Source organism: Felis catus, chromosome F2 (genome assembly GCF_018350175.1).
Source record: "Felis catus isolate Fca126 chromosome F2, F.catus_Fca126_mat1.0, whole genome shotgun sequence".
NCBI classification, from domain to species: domain Eukaryota; kingdom Metazoa; phylum Chordata; class Mammalia; order Carnivora; family Felidae; genus Felis; species Felis catus.
The window spans coordinates 5,120,682-5,142,425 of record NC_058385.1 but is presented as its reverse complement, the minus strand read 5'-3'; the positions used below and the strand labels follow the sequence as shown (position 1 = coordinate 5,142,425).

The 21,744-nt window shown below is 40.4% G+C and overlaps 1 protein-coding gene across 10 annotated transcripts in view; it reads left to right on the top strand.

The window, feature by feature from the left end:
• The window catches only part of ST18 (ST18 C2H2C-type zinc finger transcription factor), a 142,689-nt gene that overhangs the window by 27,931 nt on the left and 93,014 nt on the right, over nucleotides 1–21,744 (top strand). For 5 of the 10 annotated variants that reach the window (XM_045050162.1, XM_045050160.1, XM_023248498.2 and 2 more), the window contains 2 exons: nucleotides 10,216–10,270; nucleotides 12,599–12,629. In XM_045050162.1, the coding sequence (XP_044906097.1) occupies nucleotides 10,216–10,270; nucleotides 12,599–12,629 (86 nt within the window). Of the gene's footprint in view, nucleotides 1–2,865; nucleotides 3,004–3,751; nucleotides 3,855–10,215; nucleotides 10,271–12,598; nucleotides 12,630–21,744 lie in introns of those variants that run through there. The other 5 variants (XM_023248499.2, XM_023248501.2, XM_023248496.2 and 2 more) reach the window with 2 other exon arrangements.

The following is a 21,744-nucleotide window of genomic DNA, read 5'->3' as shown; positions in this document are numbered from 1 at the left end:
GTAATCCGTCAGGGAAGGAAAAAATGTTCAAAATGGATCATGAACGGCAATTTGGTTGCTAATATCAAAGAATTAGTCTTGCTGAATACGTAAGGATTTAAAATCCAGACGTTCTCCCTAAAAGTGAGTGATACCGTTGACCCACTTTGGAGTGGGGGCTGGTCCCTCTGCAGAGTAGCTCCCCATTTGCTGAAGCTCTTTCCGCCACCCCTACTATGATCAGGAGCCGAATCGGGGTTGATGGTAAAAGGAAAGCTGGTGGCCAATAAACAGTATTTATCTTTGCCTAAAACAACTTAGACGAAACTCACTGCCCCTCTTCATTTGCTCCAGCCAGTGAAGCATATCCTCTAATCTCAACCTAGAGAGCTAAACAGAAAGAAGTCGCCTTTGATGGCGTGAATATACGGTGGCGATAGGCTGACATAATTTTTGGGTATTGATTTGGAAATATATAATCTGTGACTATGATGGAAAAGCCAGTTGTATAGCTCATTGGTTAGACATTCCAAAATAAGGGCTTTGGAGTTTCATTAGATATTTAATGAAGCTACAGGGCGAATGGGAAAACAAGGAATTTGTCTAGGGAACCATAGCATTCAGATTTCTACAGAATTTGACTCTAAGTTAAATTATCATGCTGATTCGTATAAACATACACCTGGAAACTTAGGACTGTGAAGGATATTTGCCTTAGGGTTCAAAAAAATGAACTGAGCCAGGATACCCTCCCTCCCCCCAACCCCACTTTCTCATCATTCCCCCTAATGAACAATCGGTAAAGACTTGAATCTTTGAAAAGCGACTTAGGAGATTAAAGCTATTAGAAGTTGTGCAGACACGGCCTCAAATGATGGCAGTGCTGAGGTGAATATGCTGGCATCCTTCTGGTTTTATTTTACTGCTGGAAAGACTAAGAGTGGTCTGTCTCTGCAGCTTATATTAACATTCCAAACTTCCGAGAGGACCCGGCCGTGCGTTTCCATCCCGAGTGAAATACAGTGGTCTGGTTCCATCAGGCAGCAAATTCCAAACAGAAATGGGCGGAGGTGGTGAGCTCCTATTATATTAGTTAGTACTTGTAGGGCTACAAGTGTAATAGGCCTTTCATATTAAATCTATTGGCCCTGCCATCAGATTTTTCACTTTAGTTGGGAGTTTTTGTGGGTGTGTGTGTTTTTTTAATATTACGTGTTTTGTTGTTGTTGTTGTTGTTGTTGTTGTTTTTAACCATAAACCAACGTGTGGTTCTCTGCTTAAGGATACAGTGGGCATATACATCGTATTACTTTAGGTCATTCACTCCCTCACTCCCCCCACCCCGACCACCTTTAAAATATAATCTGATATACCCTTTGAAAAAAACCACAGAGCAGATCCATTCTATCGTATCGTTGGTTGAAGGGACCGTCTTTTTCAGAAGCAAGTATTCACCCATGAAGCAGCTGTAAAGAACTAAGAGGCCCTAATTATTGGCATATAGTAAAGCAGACAAATGAAATACTTTGTGATGACTCCATTTAACAAGTAAAGCCACGTCTTAATTAGAGAGCACATTTAAGGACTCTGTAGCCCATTAGGCTATGAACCCTTTGGTGCTCGGCACGTAGTTTCACGTTTTAAGATTGGGTTTCATAAACATCTGAGCTTTAATGGAAAAGTGTTCATCCTGGCAGGGGGATAGAACTAACTGTGTTGCGAGTCGTGGGAAGTTGGTCAAGATGCCAGGCCTTAAGTTCACTGTTCCACAATGTCTATTCCCTATGAATATATGAGTTAGTCCTCAAGTTTTACAAAATGGTTTAAGAGCAGCAAAAGAGATTGAAGTATGGCCATTGATAAAAATGTTTGTGGTTTTTGAATAAGGTATCTCCCTGATGTAACAATAGGACACTCTTAAGGAACAGAAGGAACCGATTTCAGTGGAAGATTCCTTTTAGCATCAGCCACCAGTGTGTTTCTATGAGCGGGTGGGTGGAGTTATGAATGATAGGCACGTGCACTGGGGAGCCTCTGAAAGGCTCCAATTTCCCATTTGTATTTGGGCGTACCTGGACTTCTCCAGCCCTTTTGTGTCAAATCGTATTCCTAAACTTATATTTTGTTGGTGCCCTCCGTGCACTTCTCCAAGTCGATCTCAGCTGTGCTGCCTTAACTCTCCTCCCCAGGGAGGGGAGAGACAGCAGATGGGGTTAGGGCAGAGGGCTGATGCATCTGACAGCAAACGGCCGGGTTGTTGAGTGGAAGCTGCGAGCGTCAGGAAGCTACTTTTCCCCTGAGAACCAACTAACCACTGAAGAAAGTTGAAAATGAGCCCTTTGAGAAACGCTATTAAAAGTAGTAAAAAATTGCAATTGTGCAGATGATGTGCTGCTGTGTGCTTATTCGGATGCTAATGAGTTTGACATTAGGGAACTCACAGGGTTTACAGCTACTCCCTTATGTGATTCAGTTCTTTATTGGCAATCTTTGAGAAAATAAATGGAAAATGTATTGCTAATAAATACATAACACGATAGGGTATTAGACAAAAAGCCATTACTTTCAGGATTTAGAAAGAGCTTTGCTCACCAGTGTGACTGTTTTCCAGGATCTTTTGTTTTAGGTTAGAGTGTGGCAAACAAAAGGGAATAGGCAGGTGGAAAGCTTCGGGACTCTTTCTGAAGTGAGAGTGAGGTAGAGGAAGCCAAACGCATTTCCAGAGAAAGCCCCCCTCCCTTTTATCCCCCTCGGTGGCAATCGAAAACAAACTAAGAATTCCCAAGCCCCTGTGCCACTTTTCAATTCTTACACCATGTGCAGTAATCTGCTCTATCACTGGAGAGAGTTTTATACCTATTTTTCCCCAGGAACTACGGTTGCTGACTTGCGTTGAAGAAGCATCTGCTTAATGTCTGGTCAAAGCTTACAAGTGATCCAGAAATCTATGGTTAAAAAGCCAAGTACTTCACAATCTACTGCAAAGGGGGAAATACAGGAAGATAGAAATCTTCTGCAAGGAAGGTTGGTGGCTCGTGTTTGACCCAACAGCAGAACTGCCGGAGATAAACTCTTTAGATGCGCATTGATATATGTGCTATTTGTATAAATAGCCCCTCTCTAGGAGGCTGAGTGCGCTGTGCTGAACTTCAGAGTTTCCTCTCAAGGGCCAAGTGGCCTAAAGACAGATTCTGTTCCCAGCCCTGAGACCAAATAGAGGAGAAGGAGCTCTGCGTTCTGTGGGTGCAAAGTAAACCAACGGCAAATTGTTTCTATGGAAAGCGGGTTGGAATATTGGCAAATAGCGTGATTGCGACAGCCTCGTTAAAGAGAGCTCTAAACAGCAAAAGGATGAATTTTGAATCTGTCTTTTGTGACTTCTTGAGTATAGTACTTTCCAAATCTTGCTTGAACTTTTTTTTTTGGTGGTTAAAAGTAAAAATACCAGTAATAATAGAGTCCCTTTTACCCAATTTGTCTATAAATTGAAGACGATATATATATATATGTGTGTGTGTGTGTGTATATATATATATATGTCAGTAATAGAAACAAAAATGAATTTGGCTACCTTTAAAACCGTAAGAATCTTTTTCTGATTGATATTATAGCATAAAATTTTTCTGTTTAGAGTTAGAGCCCAAGCAAATTACAGGTAAAAGTGTCAGTGTGTTGCCCATTGTCCACTTCAGGGTTTACAGCTGGTCTTCTGTTTCATCTGTCCTCTCTGCTGTGCCTCCTTTCTTTTCTTTTTTTTTTTTTTCCTCAATAGAATGAATTTAAGGACTTCTCACTAAAGTGGACAAACACATTTAGTCACTTTGACAAAGCAGGGCAAACTGAGTTGGCATACAAGTTACCTGAGAAGAAGAGAGGTAAGGCAACATTTTTTTTTTAATTAAAAGGAGAATATGTTGAAATAAAATGCAGCCAATCAAAGCATTTATATAAAAGCTCTCCTTTATAACAGCACTTTGTGGATTTGCTTTGAAAGGAATTTGTTAGCGCTGAATTTAGAACTGGCATTTTTGTCAGAAGCCTGATTGCTTTAATATTTAAAAGTATGAAACAGGTGAAGTCCTTTGAGCCTACAAATGCTTTTGCATATCGATTGGTATATATTATCTGTTCATACCTGTTTACCTTTAAAGAAAATTTCAGCATTAAAATAGTCTTAAAAGTCCATTTAAATTCATTTGTACAGAAATTAGTTTACTTAAGGATTAAGAATAAACAAGTGAGATATTTTAAAAGCACTGTGGGTGACTTCTATAGTTAATGCCTACAAACACTGGGAAGTAAGGACTTGAGTTGACCTTGGGAAAAACCTATTTAAAATAACTTATCCCTATACGAAGGAGCTTGTCTTCTGACAATTACGTATTTGGTGCACAGGCAGCTCAATACATCAGCAAGAAAAACAATTTTTAAGGCCCTTTTAGGGTGTTACTTACTCTGAGCTATCTTTAAACAGAGCCTATTAAAAACAATACCAAAAAAAAAGTCTCCTAAAACATAAAGCTGGCGATTGCCCCCTTATGTCACAAAGCTGTGACTCAGAGGCCATGGTACAGCGACTAATAGAAATCCTTGGCACACGTTGGCTACCTAAGGGAATAATAGAACTATTTGCTGGAGTCGTTTGGCAAAAGGACACAAACATATGGCTTTGGTTTATATTCCGCTTTGCCAGTTGTGCGAAGTTACAGGATGAAGTCTACAATAGCAGTGACAACTCAGAAATGAGAAATGAGGCTCAGAATAGATCAACTTCCTTGTAAAGCTCCCCAAGCTTGTCTCTGCTCTAAGGTTGCTTTTATTGCAGGGAGTTTCTGAGTGAGTCTGGAAATCCCTGTGAGAATCACTTCCTCTAGGGGGAATGTGGTGCCGTTGGCCCTCAGAAAGCGCAATGTTGCAGAGCACTGGACTTGATCTGACCGAGGACTGAGGGTGCTGCTTCCTGAGGTGTGGCGGTTGTCGGGGTGGGAAGGATTAGGGCAGACAAGAGATGAATCCTCAATCTAAAGAGGACACATCATTTGGGGCGCCTGGGTGGCTCAGTCAGTTGAGATTCCGACTTCAGCTCAGGTCATGATCTCACATTCTGTGAGTTTGAGCCCCGCGTCGGGCTCTGTGCTGACACCTCGGAGCCTGGAGCCTGCTTTGGATTCTGTGTCTCCCTCTGTCTCTGCTCCTCCCACACCCGTGCTCGCTCGCTCTCTCTCTCTCTCGCTCTCTCTCGCTCGCTCTCTCTCTCTCAAAAAGAAATAAACATTAAAAATTTTTTTAAAAATTTTAAAGGGAACACATCATTCAATTCTTTGGCTTTCTTACAGGATCAAAGACTGTATCACAAGAGACATAGAGGTAGGAACAGAGAGTTGGAATCAGGGATAATTGTGCCCTAATAAAGGAGCCAGAAGATTTTCATTGTGTTTAGAATAAGGGATTCTTATTCTAAGAATAAGTGAAAATTATTAACATGACAGCTTGGATGATGTAAAGAAGTTTTTTACTAGTTGACATTTTTTAAAAAGTTTATTACTCTTTTAATACCCTTTCTGAGTAATTAAGAAGCATATGGGAAGAAAATCAGAAAAGTAAAAAGAGGGTCCAAAGAGAGACAGCAAATACTTGAACATTCCATCTCAGTATTCCTCTCAACAAGTGAACTATTCTTTTAGTATCACAATTCACGTTCCCCGTCCTTTCCCGGTGTAACAGGGAGACAGCTTTTGCTGCCGTTTTGGGCTGATCCAAACCTGTATTTAAAAGAAAATGATGCCAGGATCAGAAAAAGAAAGGGCACTCCGTGTAAGGTTCTTTGTTCTTCAATCTGGCCAAATTGCATCCCAAGACACTGGCCTCCTCCGGTTGTTTCGTTTTCTGGGGTTCGCCTTTTCCAACTTCCTGAGTTTCTCTTTGTTGATTTTTTTTTTTTAATGATTTTTGTAAAGGAAGCATCCACTGAGGATAAAAGGCTCCTCATAGAGAGGACCCCAGGACCTCTGCTCGGCAGTCACAGAGCTTCCTCTCTCCACTGCCACGTGTTCCCCGGGATTGAAACGACATCTAACACTAGTCATGTGGCACCAGCTACAAAAATGCATGGCCAGTCCAAAGCCCTGAGGAGGGCAACACAATGAAATCTTGTTAAAAGTGAAAATTATTGCAAGTTGGGTGTATGTGGAGGACTTCTCAAATTAAAGGTAGCTACCGTCAGAGATTATGTGTATTTAGACAGTATTAAGATTAATTAAATCAAGATGTATACTCAGAACGTTATGATCACTATAGCTTTTTCTGTTAATATTAAGAAATTCGTGACTACTTACAAATATAAATATGTGTGTGTGTAGAGAGAGAGAGAGGATGTCAGTGTCTACAGTGCTATTGAAAGGAAAACTAAAACTTCAACATCACCAAGAGATATTTTTTTAAGAAGTGATTAAATATTTACTTGAAAAGAAATTTTTTTACCATTATGTTACAATGAGATTTTGAGCGAACAATAAAAATCAAAGGGAAGTAAATCTCCTCACATACCGGTACTTTGCTTGTGTGAATGAAAGCAAAATTGGGTTTACGAATCCTGTGTCCTGCCCCTTGATGCTCTCGTTCCTACAAACCAGCAATTTCAGCCCAAAGGAAGGCACCGGGGCGATGTGGACAGGAGACTCGCTGATTGTCCCTGATAAAAGTGCCAGTAAGAAAAGATGGTCAAATAAAAGTAACTAGGAATTTACGACGTATGCCTGTATGTAAGTTTGTAAGTATATAAGGATGTTAAATAAGAGGTTTCCAAATTCAGTTAAGTAATCAACTTTCATTTTATGGTTATTTTTCTTCTTCATTGTCTATCGACATGTTTCTATTGTTGGTTCTTACATGTCCTTCCTACAAGTTTTGCGTTGTCACCTTCTTTATCTCATAAGTGTCTTTCCCTCTTGTCATTTCTCCTTGTTATTAACTCCTCTTCCCAGAGAACTGAGAAGTGAAATCTTTTAAAATTTTTCTTCATGGCTTTATTAGGAAACCGAAGAAAGAACCACTTTTTTCTCCTTTGCATATAAATGTTGTACGTAAAATCTTCATACTTGTAGGTTAAATGTACTTTTCTCAAAGTAGTTTCAGATCAAGAAAAATAAATGGCAAAGCTTACCTTTAATATTTTATATCTATTGAGATATAGATTGTCAGAGCGAGGAGGTATCTGAGAAAATGTCTTGTTCCCATCCATAAACAATGAAATGAGATAGACAAAGGTTCTAAGAAACCTCCAGAAGAACAGCTTTTCAGAAAATCAAATCTCTGTTTTGAGAAAGGAAGTGATTCATTAAGTGTTGCCAAATTCATTGGAGCCTTGTCAATAGCATTTGGGACTTAAGCAGTAAAAATGATCAAGTCTTCTTTTCCAACAGGAAAAAAAAAAAATGTTCCCAGAGAGAAATGTAGTTTCCCAGATCGTAGCAGGAGTTAGTTAGGTCAGTCTTCCCTATAGCCCTGGGAAAAGTTTAAAGGAGGGGAATTCTATCCCCACCCCCATCCTGGTCTCAACGCACGCCCTGAGGCAGAAACCTCTTCTTACCTTTAAGGAGCCGTTCCCAGAAGGAGGTACACACTGAATCTGAGGTTTGATTCTACCAAAATTAAGTCTGCTTATTGGGAATGTATTAAAATCCATGAGAGTATTCCATATAAAGAATACTTAGAAATTTCCACTCCCATTTATAAGGTTTTGGAAAACAAAGACTTACCTTCAGATTGAGATCTGTCAGGAGAGCGAGCCACCTCATGAATGTTAAAACCTTCGGCCCCTAAAAAGAAAGCACATTGCTTTAGGTTTCTGATGTCCTTATTCCCCAGTGAGCTATCAGACAGGACTAGGCACGGAACTTAGTAACTTTTATTATTTTTCGGTTGTGAAGCGGAGAAAGAAGGTGAAATATATATTATGGCCTCCGTCCATTTCACTCCTACCCCTTGGCCCACAAGTTAAATTTGAAAACTTAGCTTAGTTACCAGTCTTTAGAATGTTTACATAGGATGTATATGCTACACCGTCAAGAGGACAATTGTGCCACAAAATACAATTATGGGGCTAGCATTCCGAGCATAATCAAGCAGAGGTCCATGAATATTTATGCATTCCTTCCAATGACTGTAATGGGGAGGCGGCTGCATGGAGTGGTTGCAGACCAGGCGGGTCCAAGGGGATAGCTGAACTGCAAAATGGAAATAGTCTTAAAGCTGTTATAAAGAAGATTACATTGAAGGAGGTGTCTGAAACTTTTCTGCTTACCTCGGGGCACTCTTTGCAACCTGCGTTTCAGTTTCGATTAAGAGACTCCTGGAGTTCAATCTTCACTTGCCTTTTTGGGGGAGATTTTTCAGAGTGGTTGGGGAGAGCTCATAGCACCTGTGTGGCAGGAGACTGTTAGAGTTATGTTGAGTCACTACTCACCCACTGGAGTAGCTTCCTCAGAAATAGTTGGTGGTTTTCGTCATTTGAACTCTCCTTGCTACTGACCTCTCTTAATCGAGTTACTCCTGTAGCCCATGGAGGGGAGTTTGCATGAGTTGAGCCAATTTATATGCAACAGAGATACTCGTGGAGGAGGAGGATTTCACAACGCAATGCTCACCATCCTGAGTAAACCGAGCCATTTTAATCCCAGGCAGTGCCACATCTGTCATAAATTCATGTGGTTTTAAAAGAAGGGAAAGCTACAGGCAAAAAAAAAAAAAATCACCTCTGTTTTATCGTTGTTTCCTCTCATCATGTGGTTTTCAAATATTCCTAACGATGGACCGTTTTATTTAGACGAAAGTGACTGCTGCTTAGCAAAAGCAGTGGACACTTTTTTGTTTGCTAATTTAAAAAAACAGTTCAGTGATTGGTGTGGTGTTTATTATGAAATGATGACAAAAGGGTACTGGTGGTTTTAATAGTTTTAGCTTACGAGAGCTGTCGTTAATTTTGTCTGTAGTGTTGCAGGTGAAAAAATGCACAATGGATAAATAGTCTATATTGGTTTAACTGAACATAATATATAGTATGTTCTGGAGTTGTTTGTCTCAATAGACTATAGTAATCAAAAGTAATGAACCTATTATGTGCAGGACCTTGGAGAGCGTCGAATGGCAGTAAAAGTGTGGCACATAAAAGGTTTATTAAAGGAAATTAAAGTCCATCATTGCCACACCTGCTCCCCTATTATAAGTCTATGGCAGGTCAGTGCCTTCAATCACAACCCAGCCTCAGAGAGCAGAGATGCGTCTCCCATTACCATTGCAGTCACACGGCATCCACACTGGTGTCAGGATTTAAGGATGGGCGCCACGGAGAGTGCCTTCTGCCTGCCTCGCGTTCCCAGCAAGCAAAACAACTTCTTTGCGTTGAAGAATTCCTTCTGCTAGTGTGCAAAGGTGAATTAAGCTAGCGATGATGGCAAGGTTCTAGTGAAACGGATGGGAGTAGTCATGTCTGACTGTTATCTCCAGAGGGGCAAAAACAACAGGCTTTTAAAAGTCTTTCCATCCTTTCGGTAGCTTATTTCATCGCATTAAAATATTTAGTAATGATGCTGTAGGGAGTTTGGTGCTGACACACATGATGCTCAAATTTCACTTTCCTTATAGATTTGCATGATTATAGCCGGTATTTATTTCTGGAATTCTGGGAGTCAGTGTATGTCATTTGATGATCAACATTTCCAGTGGTATTTTGAAATGCCGGTATTTCAGGGGGTTGCCTTCGTGTTGCTTTTTACCCAGGGGATTATTTTTCCCGAATTAGAAGGAGGTATGTATCAGAAAGGGTCTAGAAATGCAAAGGAATCAGATTTTAGTAAAATCAGCCTGAAACCTTTTGGTTTGGCATTTGAGGTTTTGTCTCCCTTGCAACCACTGTTATTCAGACAGTCCTTTTTGTTGTTGTTTTTTTTTCTATCTGCGTAATGCCAGAAGTGTTTGAATCGCTAGCAAACACTTACGGACAAGGACATCTGCCCTCTTGTCACTGTTTCCTCTGCCTTCAGCATCTGTAAAAGTATTTCCAAAATTCATGGACTGCAGGAGCAGTCACAGGTCTATACCTGCCGAGGATGAGTGCTATTCAAGGGCATGGAAGGCTGGTCTATTTTTCATAATGACCTTCAGAACTTGTAAGGACACGTTTTCATATTTTGGTCAATATCAAAGGAATGACCTCAGGACTTTGTGTTCATGTTACAGATGGATGCAGAGACTGAAGATAAAACGCTGCGTACCCGCTCTAAAGGAACCAAGGGTGAGTTAGTAAGCAGGTTCCATGACACCGTGCCCACCACACCATGAAATATGGGAGTTCCAATGCTCAGTCCCTAATGGGTAGTCAGAATGATTACAACTTCCTCCGGGCTTCTTTTTTTATTTTTTTAAATCAAGCTAGGACACTGGATCGTGGCATTGAGAGCTAAATATTATGAACCAGGAGCTAAAGGACTCAGAAAAGTCCCAATGGTGTATGATGCTGATTTTTACAAAATGCGATCATGAGTAGATTTAGACATCATGCAAAACGACACAAGGGTCAGCAAGGGAAGGAGGATGCTTCACAGAGACCTCCAGATGATTGAAGTGACCTTTAATGGGCAAGGGAAAAGACAGAATTGTTAGTTTCCTGCCAAAGCCAGTTTTGATTTTTATGTTACCTGGTTTAGTGGCTCCCAGTCTAAACTTAGTTCGAGTAAAATGACGATGTTTGTTTTTTGCCTGTCCCTGCTGGGAATTTCCGGCAGCTCGGCAAAGTAATGTTTGAAAGGTTTAACTTGCTGGTTATCCTTCTCTTTTTGGAGCCAACAGATGGTAATGTAATATTGAAATATAAACAGGCCCTTGATGATCTAAACATCTGGAAAACAGGATTGACTGGCAATAATACCCCTTAAGGAAAATAACTTTTATTATAATTAGCTATATTTTTGTGACCCTTAATTCTAAATGGAGAACTGTAGCTCACCATAGCCTCTGAAAACACTCTGGATAGCTGTTTCTTACCCAACTCTTCTCCCCAGAGGCCTCGCTAAGGAAGACCTGAGTCAGGAAGCGATAGTGCAATTTGTTCGGAAGGGTTTGAGATGTACGGTCGAAAGTCGCTAATCAAATGGAATGCTTTCCATAGTGATGTTCATATTTGTAGTCAAGTTAAATAATTCCTGTTTGACTTGAAGTCCAGAATCCCCTCAATTTTTTTTTTTTTTTTTGAGAGAGAGACAGTGCGAACAGGGGAGGGACAGAGAGAGGGAGAGAGAGAGAATCCCAAGCAGGCTCTGCTCTGTCAGCGCAGAGCCGGATGCGGGGCTCAAAGTCACGAACTGTGAGATCGTGACCTGAGCTGAAGTCGAGGGTTGGACGCTTGACCGACTGAGCCACATGGGTGCCCCTGGAATCCCAGAATCTTTAATAAATTCCAGAATGATGTGTTTTTTAGTTCAAATGCAACCATGGTTGTCTTTAGCGATGATAACCAAAATGCAGAATGCTATGCAAGATGCGGCAGCATTTTCTACCCAAACAGAAGTTTGATACCATGTCAGTGTCTAATTTTACTTCAAGTTACCTTAAAGTTACTACATTATATATCATAATATTTAGAATGCAGTAATTCTAGACATTAAACTTTTACGCAGCAAACTTCTCAACAGAATACAAATTTAAGAGAAGAAATGACTCGTATTGTTATTTAGGATAAGCTCACATCCGTCATACATCCGGCATACTAGAGACAGTATTTGGATTATACGAATCTCTTGTTTTGACTTCTAAAAGCACACTATTCTAGCAGACTTTTAAAATGTGGGTCTTTTAATTTGCAATTCTTCTTGTACTTTGAATTCTTTTGGCACATGATATCCACCCTTAAATAGAGCCAAAATGTTCTTCTAGAAATGAAACAACTGTTTTCTCGTGCGGCATGAGTAATCTTTAAAACCACCTGTTGTCTTTCTCAATATGCTGCTTACCCTTGTGTAGGCAGGTATTTATAAACATGAACTTCTTTCATTCGCATCATTTGTCAGAAAAATCAAAGCTCTTTTTTTTCTACAAGATTCTTATTTTTAAACCATTCTTGACATTAGCTCAGCTGAACAGATCTTCCTTTCTGCATACAAGTGACATTTATGGAGCATCATCTTGGGACACATTTAGTAAAACTTTACGCGTTTTATTTAAATACTTGTTTAATGTCAATAAAAATGTAAGCTTGGGATCCTTCTGAAAAACTTCATATAAACAATAGACTTGATATAAAAAAAGAATTCAAGTCCTTCAAATTCTTGTAAGTTTTCAGTGACTCGTTAAAGACAGGCCTTTGAAAAACCCAACCCATGACTGTAAGGCCCCAGGGTCACCTGAGGCACTAAAGCCAGAGTCATCTGTTCTGGGCCATATTCATCTACCCACTGGTTTCCAAAGACGCCAGAACCAGAAAAGATCAATCTACCCAGCAGGAAATTAAGCGGGGTCTGCACTAACCATTTATCGGTCATTAACTCTGGGTGCGTGAAAAGTTTTCAGAATTATACGGTTTTCAAAATTATAAACTGATTTTCTCTTTCTTTCTTTTTGTCCACAGTGCCAATAGATTCTCTAATTCAGGAGCTTAGGTAAGATTTGCCCATGTTACTTTTTCTAATATCGATTGGCTTTAATCATTAGAACGTTTTGTACTTTTCAAAGCGGAGAATCCCTGTGTTAGTATGAACCATAGGCCAACAGGCTTCTTTGTCTGTACCCCAAAGGAGAAGAGAGGGGAAAACCACCGATAATTGATTCAAAACAATTAGGGCTAATATTTGGATAAGAAAACACAACCACATTTTGCTGTGATGTAGTTTCCCCACTTTTCTCTGTGGAGTATTTGCTTTTTCTGTGCCCATACCTCACCCGTGGCTTGTGTGTGCCCTGGTGGCCAGTGAAGAACTAGCTGTCGTCCGTGAACCTGAGCAACAGATGGCCCAGGTGCTAAGTTCTCCAGTTTCTGTTTTAAATAGATAATTCTATCATCAGTTTTTACGTGTAGACATTGGAAGATAATAGGTTTGTGGGTGCGTCCATACATTTCCACCTCAGATACTGAGAATGCCCCCCCACTCCAGGCAATGTTACGAAAAGTCCACTGCAATAGGTTTTGCAAAATAAACTCCAATTCGAATTTTTGTTTTGTAGCGTCTCTGTCAAGGTGTAGTGTATGAAAAAATACATTTTAAAAAGAAACATGTGCCGACGATACATATTTTGTACTGATGATATTTTTTTAGAGAAATGGTGTCAGGGCAAGATGAGTCCTTTGTCCCTCGTCTAGATTTGCTATTGCAAACCCAGAAATCCTCCAACCTACGATCTAACCCACCTTTCTGAAAACAACGATGGTCTATGTGCGTTCCTCCGGAAAACGTTTGAAAACCGTTCTTGACGTGGTTATTTTTCCAGGCAACTGTGTTCTGTCATTTCCTGAAGCAAAGGCTCTCTCAGTTCCACGTTTCCTAGGATTCATTGTGTCGCGGTTTCAGTCCACTTGCTTCGTGGAACACGTGTCTATCAGCACCGTTAGACACCCATGCTGATCTCTTCTCTGTGCAAGTTAGTGGGGAATCGTCAACGAGAAGTTTATATTTGAAATTACTTGAGCAGAACGGATAGCACGCTCACACTAGGACAGGATTAAATGAATGAATTGTCTGGCTCGCTTAAATTCTCGCTTTGTAAGCCTGCTCTCATGTAAAATTCCTATCTGTTTGGAGACTTCATGTTCCCTATAGAACGATCAAAGGAAGTTTAAAACGATCAAGGGCTCACAGCACATGAGACGTTTGCCATTCCAGTGGTTTCCTAGTGGCCCACTGCCGGGACGGGGCACCTGTGAACTCGCGGTCTTTCCCCTTGTCGAAATAACTGTGTCTCCAGTCCGTCCTTCCAGGGAATGAAACCAATCTGGGAGGGAAGAGAGCCTTTTGAGTCAGAAGTCTTGAAAAATAACTTGAAAGAGAAAAGAGAATTTTGAAGGAACAAATAAGTGTGTGCTTTGGCTTAAGGAGAAATCTATAATTCATAGAGAAAAAGGAAGGAATCAGCAGAGAGCAGCAACTTTGTGGGGGAAAATGTGTAATATCACCTTTCTAGGGCAATGGAGGTTACTATTTAACCACGTTGTTAGCTTTAATAATTATAATAAAATGCGAGTGCCCAGGTGGCTCAGACGGTTCAGCGTCTGATTCTTGATGTCAGCTCAGGTCTTGATCTCCGGACTGTGAATCCAAGCGCCACACTGAGCTCCGCACTGGGCGTGAAGCCTACTTAAGATAATCATTATTGGGGCGCCTGGGTGGCGCAGTCGGTTAAGCGTCCGACTTCAGCCAGGTCACGATCTCGCGGTCCGTGAGTTCGAGCCCCGCGTCAGGCTCTGGGCTGATGGCTCAGAGCCTGGAACCTGTTTCCGTTTCTGTGTCTCCCTGTCTCTCTGCCCCTTCCCTGTTCATGCTCTGTCTCTCTCTGTCCCAAAAATAAAAAAATAAATGTTGAAAAAAAAATTAAAAAAAAAAAAAGATAATCATTATTATTGTGAAGCAAAACTAATATATATTGAGCTCTCGTGTGCCAGACACTCTTGAGCGTTCTTGGTTACGTTATTATTTGGCTTAATCCTCACAATAACCATTGAAGGTAGAAACTATGATATTTCCAATTTTTAGATGAAGAAAGCGAAAAGAGTTTTCGTAAATAGGTCAAGATTATGCAGCAAGTAAGTAATCCAGTCTTTTAACTCAGGCTGGCTTCTCAATTGTCAGGCCATGCTTTCTCCCATGCACAATTAATACTAACCATCTAGAATGTAAATCAAAAAGACATGGTCTGTTGTTCATATTCCCAGCAGCTGGATTTTTTTAATTCTGTATTTTAACCGTATGGTTTGCTTTTCAACAGCTTAGTTTTCTGAAATTCAAACAAAGAAGGTGGTTTGATTAAAAGTGATAATATTTCCTGTTTTCCTAATTCTCTACAAGTGATTTTTTTGTCAGATATTCAACTTTACCTAATTTCTCATTAGACCAACTCAGAAAGCTGGTGATAATTGCTGGGAAAATTCATAAACAAAACTAAGTCACCTATTTTTTCTTTAATACGATCCAGTTTATAAAAATTACTAACTGATGATTGTTTGTTTTATAATTACGAATTTTCAACAGAATATTCATGCTTAGGTGTGTGTTCCAGATTGTTTCTTAGATGGCTTTAAGTTGACCAAAGTATCAACCAGAAGTGTTAATTCTATATAAATCTTGGGAAAATGTTCTGATTTATATGGAAGGTTATGTTTTTAGTGTCTTTTAAATTTTTGCACAACTTTATCCATTTGCTGCAACTACTCCTCCAACTTATTCTGCAGATTTGCTCCAGAATCCAGGGTTTTTGTGCACCTGAATTCTGAGTATCTTAGGAAATGGGACACATTTTCCCCAGTGTAAAAGTTACGGCTGTTTTCTAGGGAACATTGGCAACTTTATTTAGTTCTTTTTAGAATGCATTGGACATGTTATTGCTTCTAGAGCTACTACTTACAAAAATACTAATACAAATGAAGCTAATTTAAATATACTGTATATTGTTCATGACACTAATAAAAATTGATAGTGACATTCTCATCTTCTTATTATACTCTATGTCAGCTACGATCATCACCATTAAAAAAGCAATTTATAACCACAGGCCCACCTTTAATCACATTCCTTATTAGCATTTCCAGTCTTTCCTCCAGCACAATACAGGTTACAGGTGGTGTGGAGAAGGCGCTGTCGTGTCTTTCTAAATCATGACCACTGTATTATCTCTGCTTTTCTTTTATTACTAGTATCCTTAATCTGACCCGAATGCTATTGCATCTACTAACATTGGTAATTGTCTCATGCATTGGCAAAGTGTTTTACACCAATCCAGCCCTTTCCTCTAATTAGGAAAATATATTCTAGCCTCTGAAACGGCTTTCCTATGTGACTACTTAGAGACACAAATGAATTCAAGACTCTTAAGTGTATTAGATTCAGATCCCACTGTCCTTTCGTGGCCTTATTACCGCTTACTGATTTGTTGGCTTCAGTCTTTTAATGAAAATTTCAAGTTAGTTGTCTTTTTACATTTTTTTTCTTTTGTATAATTTGTTTCTTCATTTAAAACCACGTTATTTGGCATTTTCTTGTAAATTTTAAAATGGTATTTTTTTTAAGTTTATTTATTTGCTTCGAGAGAGAGCACAAGAGAGCACGAGTGGGGGGAGGGGCAGAGAGAGAGGAAGAGAGAGAATCCCAAGCAGGCTCCCTGTTGACTGTGGGGCTCGATCCCACAAACGTGGGGTCATGACCTGAGCCTAAGTCAAGAGTCAGATGCTTAACTGACTGAGCCACCCAGGCACCCCTAAAATGTTAAATATTTTCTAGGCTTACTATAATCAATAGGCTGTAGATTTAATCATAACATTTAATCAGCATGTGAAAAAAATTGCAACCTACAGATTTAGATGGCTTTCTCTCTTTCTTTTTATCTTATTTCATTCATGACAGTCTTCATATCAGTTAAATGTTTTACTCAATAGCTTTTCCAACTTGGAGGGTGGATAAAGTTTCTTTTAATAAATATGATTTTATTGCAACTACTTATGGCACCGATTTCTGGAGATGACAACTAAAGGAAATAAAATGGACATAAGCTGATTTCTAAAATTAAGTGTCCCATAAATCGATCATCCAGGTTAGAGGAAATACGTAGCTGTAATCACGAGGTTGGAGGAAAGAAGGAAGAAAGCCTCGTCTTTCCTTTCATTGCTGTGATTTCCAAATGCAGAGCTCAGTTCATGCTTTGGGTATTTAATAGCATATCTCCTACATTTGTGTCTTTCTAAATGTTGTTGCCAAGCCTATAAATTAGAATCCAGGAGCCTGACACCTTAAAGAAAACTCATTTTCTTATGGGCTATTCTGGGGGGCAGGTGAGAGTGACAACCAAGGCAGATGATGGTAAGGATTGGATATCGAAGAGAAGTGTCCATCTGGGGGTGCCTGATGCGTCCCCATTCATTTGCCTGCTCTCCGCCTTCCTCGTCCTCACCTCTGGGTAATGGATAGGCTCTTGTTGGACATATGACATCAAAGCATAAGATCAGTTAATCACTCCAGAGAGATCATTTGTGCCTGCTAGGGTAAGAGAGTGTCTTAAAATAGATTAGGGAGTCTTTCAATAAGAGTGAAATTTTTAAAAGAGTTTGTTATTTAACAAGAAAATCCCATTCACCATAATTCTATCATATATTTATGTACTTACATAGCCTTTAATAGCATTTAGCACTGAACCTGCTATTGAGTGGGCCTTCAATAGGTGCCTATTGAGTGAGTTGTTGAAATAACACGCAGTGTCTAATTGGATCCATACAAGCAGCCTGGGGGATAGTCAGGACAAATGACATGAGCCACATTTAACTTATGAGCCGAGTAGGGGAAGTTAAGGGATTTATTTATACAAGGGGTTTGAGTAACAAGTGACTGCACTGGAAGTAGAACTTAGATTCTGTTTGTGGTGCAGGGCACATCCCACACATTCCCAAACCCACTGCAGTCGGTGTATTATTTTCCATTACCACAAGCCCTCATAGAACCCCTCGCCTCCCCCGCCCCTTTTTTCTTTGACTTTTTGGAGCAGTTTTAGCTTCACAGAATAACTGAGCAGAAGGGGGAAGGTACAGGGACTTCCTGTAGACCCGGTGCCCCGACACACACAGCCTCCACCAGTATCGACACCCCCACCAGAGCGGCTCATTTGTTACAACTGATGAACCTACGTTAACACACCAGCCTTCCATGTCGTCAACCACATTTGGAGGAAATAATTACTTGAACTTTATCAATAAATTAATAAATCAGGTTGAAATCTATCTGCCAACTGACCCCGGCACATTTTCTTTATTCACCACGGTGCCAGTGATAAAGAGGCCAGTGTCCTTCCTTTCTCGATTTTTTCCATGAATTGATCATGCGATTTTAAGTCTATGTTAAAGTGTCAGGAGATGATACAAATCTGTCTCCTCTATTTGCTTTTCCTTTCAAAATGCTACCTCCGGGTGATCTACCATGGGCTTTGTACTTCGCAGATTGATTTTTATTTTTTTTTAGTATTTATTTTTGTGAGAGTGCAAGTGGGGCAGGGCTGGAGAGAGGGGAACGGAGGATCCAGAACGGGCTCTGCAATGACAGGCTGACAGCAGCGAGCCTGATGTGGGGCTCGAACTCAGGAACTGTGAGATCATGACCTGATCTGAAGTCAGACGCTCAACAGACTGAGCCACCCAGGTGGCCCTCGGGGACTGATTTTATGGTATGGGAGGCGTGTGTCACTTAACATTCACCTGAGACTGATGACAGGCATTTAGAAATAGGCCAAGGATGGGGTCCTGTCCCTTCAAAGCACGTTGAACTTAGAGACTAAATGGCTGTATGTGTTCCAGTTGGCACATCGTTTCTCTATTTTTATATCAATAGTATATACTATATATAAAATTGTGATTACATGGGAAGAGGCAATGTAACTTAATTGTGTATATTCTATTTTAAACTAACATTTCTGCATTTCAGAAAAATGCTATGGAGCTTGTAAGTAAATCCTGAGAGTGAAGTTTCTCAGAAAAAAATAAGAACAAGAAAATGTGCTTTCTTTACCTTTTAGTTTTACATTCAAATATTATCGCAAGGATCATATTGGAGCAGCCAGGCTACGGGGTCACACCTGCTCCTGATGTTGGAAGTGATATCACTGGTCCGTGTCAACCAATAGCTTAAAAGAGTCTGAGGCACTAACATCTCTAGAAATCTGACATTTTCTAAAACTGTGACAAAACACTGCCACTGTGGGCCGCACGTGAAGATTTACCTCACTGTGGCTTTCAGATTTGTGGAGCTCACCCGCCGAGATAATTTTTTCCAGCCATTGAGCGTTTCTTTTTGTGTAACATAAATCTTTTTACACAGCAGTGTTTGCCACTCTTGACTGAGGAGTGAACGTTTCCTCTGCTAGCTGTTCATTTGGGGCTCCCTCCGCATCAGTGGAGTGCGGGTGTTGCGGGAGAGAGAACACTAATGGTGTCGGCATCATAACCCCGGGGAGTTATGTGATACTGTCACCGTGGGTGACGTGAGCAAAGTGCGACAGGCGTGGAGCAGGAGAGATCACTTCCAACTTGGGGATCGAATGTGGCCCTGTAGCCTGGCTGATCAGAGTATCTGCGTGGCTGGCATGCCCTGGGAGCTTGCTGGAAATGCACTCTCAGGCCCGGCCCAGATGCATTTTCTCAGATCTCTAACCTAGTAACATGCATACTTAACTTTGAGAAGCACTAGCTTAGACTTTGCTGCTTACTTGGACTCTCTATTGCTAATTTTCAACAGTGTGGATCAGCAGGGAAGTCAAATGTTTGGGCTTCTTTGGGATTTTCCTAGTTCGTGGATTCATGGGTTGATATAGAAGGCTCCTTAGCCAAGAAGCAGCAAGACTTGACCTTGAACACTTCTCCAAGGTCACACACCAGCCACTGATAGAACCCCCAGACCTAGGTCTGGGATTAACCCATTGTTTGCAATTTCATTCGTCGAAAAGTCGCAGAATACTGAACAGTTTTAACGGCAGTGTAGCAAAAAGTACGAGCCCTGGTCTCCTGTGAGTCTTTGTTTTGACCTCTTGCAAGTGTTTGAAATCAACCAAATCTTCCTTAAATATTTTCCACAGATCATTAGAAAGCGAAAATATGTAAGGATGCTTTGTAAACAGCGTATTATATGCCTCCGTGGATGACTTCATAGTCATCCAGAGTTTGTTCTCAGAGTATTTAATGATTATGTCTCAAGCAAAATCCAAAATCTCCGTCAGCTTCCGTACGTCACATGACTGCCTTGCCATTTTGACACCTTAGTAACTAATAGGCTGAGGTTCCTTCTAACTTGCCTAGGCACTTTGTTCCCTTTGGTCGCCATCTTCTCGCCCTAATGTACTCTTTTTATTTAATTATTTTTAAATTTACATTCAAGTTAGTTGACATGTAGTGTAATAATGATTTCAGGAATAAAATTTAGCGATTCGTCACTTACATATAACACCCAGTGCTCATCCCAACAGATGCCCTCCTTAGTGCCCCTTGCCCATTCAGCCCTCCCCTCCCCCCAAACCCAACGCCCCTCCAGCAACCCTCGGTTTGTTCTCTGTATTTAAGAGTCTCTTATGGTTTGTATCCCTCTGTTTCTATATTATTTTTGCTTCCCTTCTCTTATGTTCATCTGTTTTGTATCCCAAATTCCACGTGAGTGAAGTCATACGATATTTGTCTTTCTCTGACTGACATAATACACTCTACCTCCATCCACGTTGTTGCAAATGGCAAGATTTTATTCTTTTTGATCGCCGAGTACTATTCCGTTGTATATATGTAGCACCTCTTCTTTATCCATTCATCAGCTGATGGACATTTGTCGCCCTCGTGTGCTCTCGAGCACCTCGAACACAACGTGGAATTATTTAACACTATTGCTTGTTTCACCTCAATCTTTCTGGAAGGGGAGGCATTGACTTTAATCTTCAGGCAGAACACTTCATGTCTTCCTGTTATGTTTTAGGTAAGCGATACCCATTTGAAGTCCCATCTCAATCGCATTGTATGCTTGCAAAAATAATGTTTCTGACATCTTGCAGTATTTTTCCTGCATCAAGTGTAAAATGAAATACGTATGTCCCACAGCGTTGACAGATCGGCTCCCGCAACTAAACCACGGTGTGCTTGAATTTTCAGTACTTCCTCACCATGGGTGACTTCTCATAACACGAATGCAAACCCCACTTAGGATGTGACCAGTTCACGTGGTAGAAAGAACAGTGGATTAATAGCAGCCCTGGGTTCTGGGAGTTCTGTCAGTGGTTAGCATGTGACTCTGGAGAGGTTCTCAAAGTCTTGCTGTCTTGTTGGCTCAGGAAACTTCTGTAAAGCATTTTGAGTCCGGGCCTCTGAATTCACCCAACTTCCCTCCATCCCCATCCCAAAGTATAGCTACATTGAAACTCTTGCTTTATTCGGACCTGTCCTCTGAGTTCATCTTTGCCTTAGAACCTCTCCTTGGCTACCTTTTCACCTGTTGGTGTTTTCCTTGCATGATCTTTCTCCTTGTTTATTTTCTCTTCTTGAAAGAGAAAGCGTTGTTTTTTGTTTTTTTTTTTTTCTAATCACCTTTATCCTCACGTTTTGGTCTTCTAATCTCACCACGATGTTGTTTCCTACAGGAAACCCCAAGGCCTAAAGCTACTACTTATCCTTCTTTTTATAAAGTGCTCTTTTCATCTCAACTCTGTTGTAATCGATTCCTGGCAAAATTCTTTCCTTCATCTTCTCCCACGTGGGATTCATCCTCATCCTTTAAGGCAAATGACTAATGTCATCTTCTCCAGGAACTGTCCCCGTGACCTTCCAGACTGACTAACAATTTTTCCATTGTGTACCCAAAGTACTTCTTTTCTTGTCTGTGTTAAAGCAACTGATCACATTGAATCATAGCTATTTTATTATTCATTCGTCCATCTGTCCACCCATTCAAAAGAAAGCAGATTCCCTGCCTTCAAGTTTACAGTTTGATTGGGAAAAATTAAAAACAAAAACTAAAACTAAAAACTAAAAAATTTTAATTAGTCACACACAATTTTGCC